This window comes from Berghia stephanieae, chromosome 5 (genome assembly GCF_034508935.2).
Source record: "Berghia stephanieae isolate SIO BIC M18660-M18661 chromosome 5, UCSD_Bste_1.3, whole genome shotgun sequence".
NCBI classification, from domain to species: domain Eukaryota; kingdom Metazoa; phylum Mollusca; class Gastropoda; order Nudibranchia; family Aeolidiidae; genus Berghia; species Berghia stephanieae.
This window is the reverse complement of record NC_088364.1, coordinates 73,470,111-73,482,610: the sequence shown is the minus strand read 5'-3', so window position 1 is coordinate 73,482,610 and position 12,500 is coordinate 73,470,111. Positions and strand designations below refer to the sequence as shown.

General features: G+C 37.7%; 2 protein-coding genes across 3 annotated transcripts in view; both read left to right on the top strand.

Moving 5' to 3' along the window:
* Window positions 1-12,500, top strand: part of LOC144973588 (zinc metalloproteinase nas-6-like) — a 699,617-nt gene that overhangs the window by 527,050 nt on the left and 160,067 nt on the right. The gene's annotated exons all lie outside the window — the stretch shown is intronic.
* The window catches only part of LOC144973580 (uncharacterized), a 149,821-nt gene that overhangs the window by 58,158 nt on the left and 79,163 nt on the right, over window positions 1-12,500 (top strand). For both annotated transcript variants that reach the window (XR_013645582.1, XM_078916205.1), the window contains 4 exons: window positions 2,290-2,500; window positions 6,658-6,696; window positions 10,164-10,243; window positions 11,144-11,335. Coding sequence is in view for 1 of the 2 variants with exons in the window: in XM_078916205.1 (XP_078772331.1) it covers window positions 2,290-2,500; window positions 6,658-6,696; window positions 10,164-10,243; window positions 11,144-11,335 (522 nt within the window). In the remaining variant the exon portion in view is untranslated. The remainder of the gene's footprint in view (window positions 1-2,289; window positions 2,501-6,657; window positions 6,697-10,163; window positions 10,244-11,143; window positions 11,336-12,500) is intronic.

The following is a 12,500-nucleotide window of genomic DNA, read 5'->3' as shown; positions in this document are numbered from 1 at the left end:
AAAACCCAGTCCCAGGTTCACTCCCCAATGGTGTACACTTCCCTGAGTTCTAGGTTCACTCCCCACTGCCACCTACTTCCCATAACTTTGTCGGGTTTCGGCGGGTTTCGCAGGGTTTCGGCGGGTTTCGTAAAAAAGACACACCGCTTATGTCTACATCTTTTCTAATCCTCATCGATTACTCTTTCTCAAATCTTCATCATTACTCATATAGTTATTATTATTATTATTATTATTATTATTATTATTATTATTAATATCATCATCATCATCATCATCCTTTTATTATTATCCTCTTAAACCAAGAATCAAAGCAGTTTTACTACATTTCCGGTGCTGTGGCTGAAAAATTTGATCTTCAAATCCCTTACGGCATCTTCATGAGTCTTTCTTTGACAAATGGGAACAATAAACAAATCACAGGGGGCCAGGTCGGGAGAATAGGGAGGTTGGAATAGGATTTTAACGCTGTTTTTAGTCAAGAACTGCACTAGACCTGTAAATTCTCAGTCAATTAACTGAAATCAGTCAATTCGTCAAATTCAAATATTTTTAAAAAGGGAAGAAAGAAATGAATAAAGAAAGAATTCATGAATCGTAGTCGATTGACTGTAAAGTTAACTAGGAATGTTCCACAGCCCCACGCATAGCTCATGGGCCGTTTATATTAATGATGGATATATATTGCCAAGGCTAAGCGACGCTTTTTAGAATTGCCGTGTCTGAACACACCCCAGTGTATTTTCACACAGCCTTCGTGAAATTATTTTTTCACTTTCGAAACCTGTCGTAGCCAATTTTAACTGAGCCGCCGAGCGATAAATTTTACTGTTTCGTCTAAGCCAAAATTGACCACATTTACTTGAAGGACAGAAAAAGTATGAGAAAGAAAAATTCGAAACACCGGAAGTTCGTTATGTAGACACCTTCAAATCGAAAGTTAAATGATTGCTACAAGCACAGCTCGATTACCTCATGTTGTAAACAAACTGGTTGACCGTTTCAAAGTTTCTTCACTGATTGGGTACCTAATTACAAGGAACAATGGTAAGTAGCCTAATTAATTCCCTCGCAATTTAGTTTTCTGCCATTGCTTTGCTCAAGTGAGCTTGCTGGTTACCTTTCATTTTGATTCTTTGGATTTTACCGCTACGACGAATTACGAAAAGTTTCAGTTTCAGTCAATTTTTATAGAGCTCATTTACAGGTCTACTGCACTATTGCAATGGCCGCGCTATCATTGTGCTATAGCAATCCTCTTGTGCCTGTCTTTGAACGCTGTTTTCCCCGCTTCTCTAAAACTGGCTAATGCAGTGGTCAACATACCAATCTGAGGTGACAGTACGTCTGTATTGGAGTGGTACTGTGGCGATGAAAACCTTTTTAATAGGCTTCAACAGTCATGTCGTCACTTCCCTCGTAATGACGCATCGTAACTTAGTAACTGGTTCTAAACTATCGGAACAATGGCGGACGCCCTAATGAAATACTTCTGCGACGAGCATAAAATTATATCCAGAGGAGAAAAACATTATAAATCTGATCATGTTTTGACTTTAATACATTCTGATCACATGACATGTGAAAAAGGTTCTAGCGGACATGAATAATAAATAGTACCGATTTTATTTGTTTAGAACCAAGCTGCTGGTTGCTGGACGGACGTGACATCAGACTATTGAATCCTATTGAAAAGCTAGACATCATTTGCTTTCCAACGCTGCCGGATCGCTTGAATTTCAGAGATGTCGTCTCACCAGGAAAGACCCGCACTGCAGATTGCCGCTTTGTTTCAGGGTCATGCATATAAATACATGTTTCGTCACCAATCAGGTTGTTTTCCACATTTCTAAATCGACTGTATTGTACCGTTGAACCGTAGTGGTGCAACATTAAACAGGTTCCTTGAGCAAGCCGTCTCATCCTAGTTCAGATTGCGGCGCTGCACTGCGGCCGAAGCCTAAGTTATTCCAATTTCCTTTAGAATAGACCCTAAAGACAACTTTCCCTTATGAGATGAATAAAGGGAATTTATATTATCTTAATTATTAAATTATCGTAATGGCGCTGAGATGCTTTAAAACCGTCCCAAGAGCCGTAAAACCCAGAACATAAAAATAGAAATAGAAAATAGCAATAAAAAACATGTCCGGAATTGCAATAATACAAGATGCGTGAATACTTAACTCTTAATTATCCTTAAAGCTTTTTTGTCATGTTGAGATAGTTGGATTCGATTACTAGCAATATATTTTCAATCTCATGCATGTACATTTTTCTGTCCTCTAGATATTCCACATTAAAGCATCTTTATTCGCTAAACCATGGATCCCTTATGGCAAGACTCACGTGGAGATGGGAACTACGATGCTTTTTTTGGGAAGAAAGTTTGATTATAGTCACTTAGAAATGTATCCAGTGGAGAACTCTTTTAAGATAACGTTTTTTGTTGGGGACCAGCAAACGACGGAGCGCAGCGTTAAAAAACGTAGTCATACAGGTAACTAATACTTAACAAACTATGTACTTATAATCCAGAGGTGTGCGAGTACGAGAAACCAGAGCAGTGTTCTTGGGGTTCAACACACAGTAAACACGTAGGGTATAATGTTAGTTTATCTCTTCTTGATAATGTTCTGATTTCACAATATTCAGGTGTAAAATGAGTACCTGGCCGTTGACAGCGTTGTCTCTGTCAGAAAAATATGGTAATATCGCCTAACAGGCGTAATGTTTCGTTCTACTTGTTAAGCGTTACTGTTGGTCAGAGACCCCTTGTAAAGCGCTTTGAGCACATTTAGTGGATATTGCGCTATATAAAAGCTCAAGTTTAAAAAAAATCACAATCAACCAGACCAAATGGTCTAAATGTTCTGATAATAATTAATAGCAAATTGTCCGTCATTGGTTATTTATAGTTCAGACATAAGTTCAGTTTCTATAGTTTTCAAGCTATGAGAGCATAGCCTGATTTAGCTTATTAAAGCCCGGCCTCCAAAGGCTCAGACACCGAGCCGATCATATAACAAGAATCACAAATTCAATCTTGCCGCTAAACACGACTCACTGCAGCTCAAGCATGTAAAAATATATTTTAAAAAAGAGCATTCATATAGAGCAATATCCACTAAACGTGCTCAACGCGATTTACAAGGGGTCCCGGACCAACAGCAACACTTAACATGTAGGTCGGGACATGACGCCTGTTAGGTGATATTACATTTTTTCGGACAGAGACAACGCTGTTAAAGGCCGGGTACTCATTTTACACCTGAGTACGGTGAGAGAAAGTGAGTAAAGAGCCTTTTCCAAGGGCTCAACTAGGCGCCGATCGAGGCTCGAACCCCGGACTTTCCGTTCCGAAACCGATGTCATACCACTGGACCACATAGCCGAACATGTAGTGAGCGACATCTAAGCTTACACGACTTCAATCAAACTCCAGACGAGTTAAAACAAAGCTTAATTCAGCTCAAACTTTGTGCACGACAAGGTCTACACTACTTTTGTCAAACTCTACACGTGTTATTAAACTAAACAATGCGCCGAAAAAGACTCCGCTGTGGATATCGCTTGGAGACCATGAGCCTAAAAGACTCCGCTGTGGATATCGCTTGGAGACCATGAGCCAAAAAGACTCCGCTGTGGATATCGCTTGGAGACCATGAGCCTAAAAGACTCCGATGACGGGACTGCGAGACTATGACCCTAAAGATTCCGCCGAGTGATCTGAAGTAACTGCTCAAAACGCTGGCATTTATAGGCAAAAATCAAGCAAGCAACGCAACATTTCACCCACACAAACGGATGTTGTTAGTCATATCTGACAGCACCAATCCATTCTGATACTGGACATCCTCATATCAAGGATAAATGATTCCGTCAACATCATAATATTATTTACGAGATTTAGATCAACTCATACACTAACAAAGTCACATCCGTGGATTACCGGACCCAAACTCTGCTTACAATTTAAAGGAAAAGGAAAGATTCATGCATTTCTAACGATAACAAGGATAGCACCCACATCACGTAGTTTCATTCAAACTTCTGGGCCACAGATTCACAATCTGATATGAACGGTGAGAAGGGTAGTTCCAGAAGGATTGCAACGACAACTACTACGACGACATACATCCCGTAATGGACTGTCGCCTACACAGGAGCATTTCGTTAAAATCATCATCCTCATCATCATCATCATCATCATCATCATCATCATCATCATCATTATCATCATCATCATCATCGTCGTCGCCGCCGTCGTCATCATCATCATCATCATCATCATCATCATCATCATCATCATCATCATTACCATCACCATTGTCGTGGTCGTCACCGTCGTTATTGCGGATAAAAAGTATATCTTACGATGTTTTGATAAGCAAACAATTATGACTAATCGTAACAAAACGGTATTGTGTTGGGCTGGACGTGGTTCTGAATATTTATTTATTAGTCAAAATTAAGAATTTCATTTGAATTGGTATACCACATTGAGAGGAATGTATGTTGTTTCTCAAACCACTGGAGTCTCTGTGTAATTCTAACGGTTTTCGCTCTTAATTCAATCTTGAAATTTGACCCACTCCCCCGATATATTACCGTTTTGAGACGGTTGGTTACAATTATCATTAATTGAATTACATGGTACCCACGGTAAAATGCTACTTATAGCCTAAAGGAGAATACCATCATAATCTAAAAACAGAAACTAACTGTAATCAAATGTACATTCGGATATTAAGTATCATAACATCGTAATCTTAAAAAGCAGTAAATGAGATTAAATTATGTCTTCTTATCCATTTAATCAAATAAACTATATAGGAATCAGCAACACAAATTTTAATAGTAACCAACTTTTCATTTAAACAAGGCATTGTGACAACAACAACAAAAAACCATAGTACGAGTAGTAAGATCATCTGGTATATCTTGCTTAAGGAATGCGTGGTTCCATCAGATGTAAACGTTTAAAGATGTTCCTTTATTCTCAAACATCACTCCATGCGCCTGTTTTAGGTGGAGGTCGATTCAAATTCGTGTACATGGTCACTCCTGTGGTCAGTGAATAATGACCCCTAGTATACATGGCTTATTTCATATTTTACTGGGAAAGCTTTATGAGGCTTTTTTTTCCCATTTCGAGATGCCTGATACTATGAATGAAAATATTTAAGGAACAGTCAATATTTTTCCAACAAAATATAACAACTATATTATTGGGTCGTCACAAAAAAATAGACGTTTTTCAAAAGTTTTTATATAATAAACAGTTCAACCACTATTCATAAACTTGTACACGCTTTATACATTAATCTAATTTCAAGTAGCACCTGCGATTGGGTGAAACACTAATGGAGAAAAGTTTTAGTAAAGCAAGCCAAAGTTCCAAATATCAAAGGTAAAATGAATTGTGTATATTACATTCACATAATATAGCGTTCAATCGAGACACCATTTTATTGGATGACGTTTCTCAATTTTCTTCCAAACTGCGGTTAAAACAAACTTTATATAAATGCCCGCTCTACTTTATTTTCTGAAATGTAATTTAAATAACTGGTTTTAGAACACTAACAGGGTAACTGTGGATACTCCTTGAGCATGTTTAAAAATTCCCTTTTTTATCAAAGGGCAAGATGATCGAGTGAATACCAAAAAAAAAACCCCCATAAAACTCTGGGAACCCGGCTTGGAGCCTTGGTTTACTCTGAGAACACGGCCTGGAGCCTTGGTTTACTCTGAGAACCCGGCTTGGTGCCTTGGTTTACTCTGAGAACCCGGCTTAGAACTTTGGTTTACCCTGAGAACTCGGCTTGGAGCCTTGGTTTACTCTGAGAACCCGGCTTGGTGCCTTGGTTTACTCTGAGAACCCGGCTTAGAACTTTGGTTTACCCTGAGAACTCGGCTTGGAGCCTTGGTTTACTCTGAGAACCCGGCTTGGAACCTTGGTTTACTATGGGAACCCGGCTTGGAGCCTTGGTTTACTCTGAGAACCCGGCTTGGAGCCTTGGTTTACTCTGTGAACCGGCTTGGAGCCTTGGTTTACTCTGAGAACCGGCTTGGAGCCTTGGTTTACTCTGAGTACCGGCTTGGAGCCTTGGTTTACTCTGAGAACCCTGCTTGGAACTTTGGTTTACTCTGAGAACCGGCTTGGAGCCTTGGTTTAATCTTAGAACCCGGCTTGGAGCCTTGGTTTACTCTGAGAACCCGGCTTGGAACCTTGGTTTACTCTGAGAACCCGGCTTGGAGCCTTGGTTTACTCTGAGAACCCGGCTTGGAGCCTTGGTTTACTCTGAGAACCGGCTTGGAGCCTTGGTTTACTCTGAGAACCCGGCTTGGAGCCTTGGTTTACTCTGGGAACCCGGCTTGGTGCCTTGGTTTACTCTGGGAACCCGGCTTGGAGCCTTGGCTTACTCTGAGAACCCGGCTTGGAACCTTGGTTTCTCCTCATTTCTTTGACAAGAAGCTTAGCCCATCTTGCACTCATCACGGGACTGCACTTGGACTGACAACGGCCTTGTCTTGGTGTTATATTGAGATGAAGTATAAATTCACTTTTCCAGGGGCATTTAAAGGAAATGTTTTGTTTATTTATTCATTTATGTATCCATTTATTTACTTATCTTTTTGTCTATCGTATAGAACATCAACTCAGGAAAGATAAAGATAAAGATAAAGGAGGTAATAATGTCGGTTCTTTCATTATACTATTATTGCTAGACGAACATGGAAAACAGATCAACAAATAGTATGGTTGAACATAGACAATATTTTAACTCTTTTCTCGCACACTAAACGAAAATCATCACATTATTATTCAGAATTGTATTGTTTACGTCAAGGGGAAATTATAAGTTCACATTTTGGGCTAGAGTTTTAAAAGAAAATATTTAAAAAAGGTAGGTTTTTATTTTTTAGATTTGGCATTTTCGGGGATAATCTTGAAAAGGTTGCTAAGGATTAAGTTATGAGGGATGAATAATAAATGAAACGCACTTTTGAGATTATAGTACACGAGTGAATTTTGATGATTTGTTACAGGAACATGTTTTAATGTTAATTTAATTTTCATCATATTTCGTATCATTTTTTAAACTCTCGACACTTCAAGCAGTAGAATTCTATGTGTTGGTTCTAATTCATTAAATACGATTTATTATCACCATGACCCCCGTGAGTATGAGTATTTGCCATGCAGAGTTTAAAACAAGCGAGTTGGATTTTTTCAAATTTTGAAAGACACCTTTAGCTCATTTTTGATTGTGGTATGTAATATTAATGTATGAGAAAAAAAAAAGGGGGGGGGGGGCATGGGTGTGTTTGAATTTTAAAGGGGTGTACTCCCGTTATTGGGATGTAGTATTGGGAGCCCGAGTTTATCCCGGTTTATATAACGTGAAACGAACAATAGCAATTACTTGCTAGCCTTTGGATAGGACGCTCGTCAATCGCAAAGTACCTTCCGACAGATCTAACAGACCCAGCTACCCAATCACTGCTGCATGGATAAGGGGGGGGGTCAGAAAAATATCTCATCTTCAACCTGGGTCGATTACGGTCCCTTTGCACGTGAAGCGAGTGCTCAATCAACTGAACTACAGATACCCCCAAATATTGATAAATGGACCTCTTTTACTTATTATTTTAATACTAGGCTGGACAGAAAAGTCTTGACGCCTAGCAAATAATATTTTTAATTGAATTAAACTCACTAGCATAAACTATACATCTAAATGTGCGTAGTTTATTCTTCTATTACTATTTGGTCACCAAATTTGTTTAGCTTCTATTTCTTGATTTTAATTTATCTTATTGGAAAGAACCTATATTATACCAACATGTCGGTCGAATAAACCACACAAAAAACTAATGCAATAAACAGAATGCTGTGATCGAGTTCATTGCTGCAGAGATTCGTGTGCATCCGTAAACATTCATGAACAGCTGAAACGTGTTTATGGTCATTCGTGTGTTGGCATTTGAACAGTTCAAAGGTGGGTTAAGTGATTTACTGGTACTGATGCTGTCTCCTCCACCATTAATGAGCGGAATCCCAATGGTTTATCCACAAACTGCACATGGCGAAATAAATGAAGAACAAATTGACAACCTGAACCGAGCCAATCGTGGGATAAAACAGACATTTTGCAAAGGCTTGGAATTTCATAGAGAGGAGTTAGATAGATCGTTTGAGGAATCCGGGGTTACAGATAAAAGATAAATACGAAACGATTATTTTAGCTTATCAAAACGTATGTTTTGCGGTCTTCAAGAGATGTTTTTCTATTTAATTTTTGATAAGTTAATCAGAGTTGGCTTAACATTGTCATGTGCTCAGTAAGCATACAGAAAGGCATGTGGCCGTTGGGTACCGAGAATGTTCACACGAAAGCATGATCACATTGAAAGAGGAAGTTTTCTTGAAGTGTAGAAAAGCAGTGGTTGAGGCGAGTCGGTCGCACACCTGCCAAAGCATTGGCAAGAAAGGCTCACATGAGTGCTAGAGACGTATCGTAGAGAGCAATATGATGCAGAGGGGTATTCCCCTCGAAGTGGCCCAAGAATAGCGACTAACAGGACCAAGTGAAGATCCCTTGCGTCGCATCAAGGGCCGGCAGACCAGAAGGGGATTGCGTGAGTGAGTGAGTGAGTGAGTATTAGTTGTTTGTGGAGGAAGTTGGATAACTCAAAATTTTAAAACAGAGCACAACAGTATTGAAACGACAAGGCGGCAGATCATGTTTGCTCATTTATAGCTCCCATAGCCCACCCTCACCGCGTTGTCACCTTTGTAGGCAACGAGGAAAAGATAAGATGTGTACGGGTTTGACGCGAAACTTATAACGAATGTTGATGAAGAGCACTGCAATACATTTAGAACAAAAGCAGTAGATATGTGCTAAAATTTATAATTTTGTAAAAAGTTTCAAAATGAGATTGCTTATTAGATACATTATTCGGAAAATATAGGGCGCAGATTGCAACGTCGCTCTATAGACCAACTGCCAGCGCAAGGATATAACTTTTCAGGGTTCAAGTATTTCTAAGCCCTTTAGGTAGCAATGACTATCCCGCACAAATCTTTGGGCCTCTTTTTCGCCCACGAAGTGCCCGAATTCTGGTCAAAATATGGGACGAAACCGTTTCGTATATGCTATTTTTAAAAATTGATTACGACGCTGTTTATCGATGAATATGACTGAAAGTTGGCACACAGTTAGAAAAAAGGTCATTTTAGATTATGTCAAGCGACAAAACTCGTGCGATTACCAAAAGACCGTTAAAAATAGATTTTTACTCTTTGGAGTAAAATATTTCTAAAACTACCGGGCGTGGAGGTTTTGTCGCTGACAAGGTATTACATGAACATTTCTTCTTTTTGGTTGTAAAATTTCATATGAATATGACGAGTACTTTTCCCTTATTTAACAAAACACCATCCTAATTTGCTCAAGTTTCAATCTTTGAATCCACTTATTACGCAAGATACAACCTAAGGTCGAAAAAAAAATGCCGAAAAAGGGTCCCATATTTTCGCGTTTTTTCCTCTTTGCGGGTCATCCAAATAAATGACACCTTTGAAACTGCATAACTCGTTTATTTATGAATGGATTTTCAAAATTCAAAAACATTTTTACTCAGTGAGATAGGGCTTTGGTTTTAGACAAAAAGTTTCCTAAAAAAGAGATAAAACATTTTTCATAGTCATTGCTACTTTAGGTTACTATCTGTTTCCTACACATTTTCTTTATGCTAGATTATACGCAATACAAAGATAATGTACAGGCGGAGTCCAGAGGGGATCTGTCCACCGTTAGAGCTGTACAGAGGGAATTGTAACTTTTTACCTTGCTTACCTTACACATGCTTACTGAGCACATGACAATGTTAAGCCAACTCTGATTAACTTATCAAAAATGAAATAGAAAAACATCTCTTGAAGACCGCAAAACATACGTTTTGATAAGCTAAAATAATTGTTTCGTATTTCTCTTTTATCAATTAATCATCTATCAATTTTAATTTTAAAAATAATAACTCAATGAAAAAAAAACATCTATAGAATTTTACTGAAAATGACGTTCTATTGTAAAGTATAAAAGGCAATAAAATTTTGTGAACCGTCTAATTTGAGAAATTATTATCAGTTCTTCCCACAGTACGAACTGTACCGTTACGCTATGGGATCAAAGAAGGACTTCTCTTTTCAGGCTGCAACTGGATTACGGTATGTCTTTTTCTACGCTTGAAATACTCCTTAATATATTTGATTGCAGGACAAATTATTTAATCGCTGCTACATATTCTATATTCGATTTACCAGCATTGTAAGGCTTGCTTTTGGACGTGGGTATTTTTTCTGAGAGGGATAATGGGTCAAAGTGAAAAATTTGTTATAAATTTTAATCTATTAATGAAAACAAATATTTTCCAGTTATATTGCTTTCAGCGGCGTGCCTCCTTTGTTTTGAGTATAACTGCGTACAGACATAAATATACATGTATTAGAGTGTTAAAAATACGTAAAGCATTTTTTTAAAAACTTGAGCTTTTACATAGCGAATTATCCACTAAATGTGCTCAAAGCGCTTTACAGGGGGTTCCTGACCAACAGCAACACTTAACATGTAGAACGAAACATTACGCCTGTTAGGCGATATTACCATATTTTTCTGACAGAGACAACGCTGTCAACGGCCAGGTACACATTTTACACGTGAGTACGGTGAGAAAATGTGAGTAAAGAGCCTTTTCCAAGGACTCAACTATGCGCCGAACGAGGCTCGAACCCAGGACCTTCCGATCCGAAAGCGAGTGTCGTACCACAAGAACACGTAGCTGCACAATATATATATATATATATATATATATATATATATATATATATATATATATAATATACGTATATATTTAATGGATTGTTTGTAATCCTCTACCATCAATAGCGATGACAAAGTCTGTTGGATTCTTTTAAAGAATTGATGAATACAGTCGAATCTTGTTCTTATTAATCATTTCATCGTTAAGAGCATGATATTCTGTTAGCCATGCTACAACTTTAAATATCTAGAAATGCTATTTTATTAAAATCTATATTACTTTGAAGTTCTTTTTCTTGATTTTTCAGATTGATACTGATGCTTTTTCTCCTAAAAGACTCAGATTCTTGTTTTCATCAAGCAGTAAACCAGACATAACTTTTTCTGTTAAACATGGAATGATCAAGACCTTCAGAGATATTTCAAAGTTTCAAGAACGAATAAAACCAACATTTTACCGAGATAAGAATGCTGCGTATATTCTCAATAAAACTAATAAGGTAAGTCACCCCCCCCCCATCCCAACAAACATGCATACGCACACACACACACACACACACACACACACACGAGGTTAGCACTGATTGATCTCTGTTTCAAGTTGCCAAAAAATTGATCATTCTTAGATACAAGTTAAACAACCGGTTCAAAATATGTCACACTTGCAACTTTTATATCTATTTTAGCAAGTTTAGTCCTCTATCAATTTTCATGATACCTCATGCCAGCGTCTTACATCTGCATTTGAATCGGAAAAAGTATTTAAAATGGAAACTTAATTTGGGGGATGATTTTATTCTTTTGTTTTTCTTTCGGACTTGACTGGTACTAGAGTAAATGACGTCTTAACAGCCACTATTAGCTAAATGATCGTCTATCTCAGCACTTTTGACTTCAGCTTCACATCTATTTGACCTTATGGCGTTTCATAAGGATCAGTCTTAGGACCTCTTTTATTTACAATGCACTGCACCTCTGAATGATGTCATTAGTCTAGCTTTTTTTCTGCTGGCTTTCATGTTTACGCTGATGATAAACAACTTTACTTTTCTATTGACTCGTGTGATGAGCACAAAGTTATTCGAAGGTTGGAGTCGTGTTTCATTGCCGTTAAAGACTGGATGACAATTAACAAATTAAAATTAATAATGACATAACTGAAATATTGTTAGAAAACAGCAGTTCCAAAACTATAATATCGATTATCTACCCATATTAATATTTAAGATTGTAAAATCAGCATATCTAGAAACAGTGTCCGAAATCTTGATGTTTATTTTGACAGTAAACTTAATTTGCAAACTCATAATTGTAAAATTAATTAAAATTGAAACTTTTATTTAAAAGGAATCGCCAGTGTAAGGCCATGTTGAATATTGATATAACGAAATTATTGGTTTCTTCTCTTATACTTAGTAGAATAGATTATTGTAAAGCTCTTTTGCCCCAAGTATTCTATCGAGAGACTGCAGAAGAAATAAAATAATTCAGCCAGCCTACATGCTCTTTCAAACTTGAGAGCCCATCATTTCTACTCTACAAATAGAGCACAAACTTTTTTATGCGCCTATTAATGTTAAATTAATGTAGGAACATCTTACTTAAAAGACCTTATTGAAGTCTATACACCTATTCGTGTCTTAAGATCATCAGAATCTCCTTTAA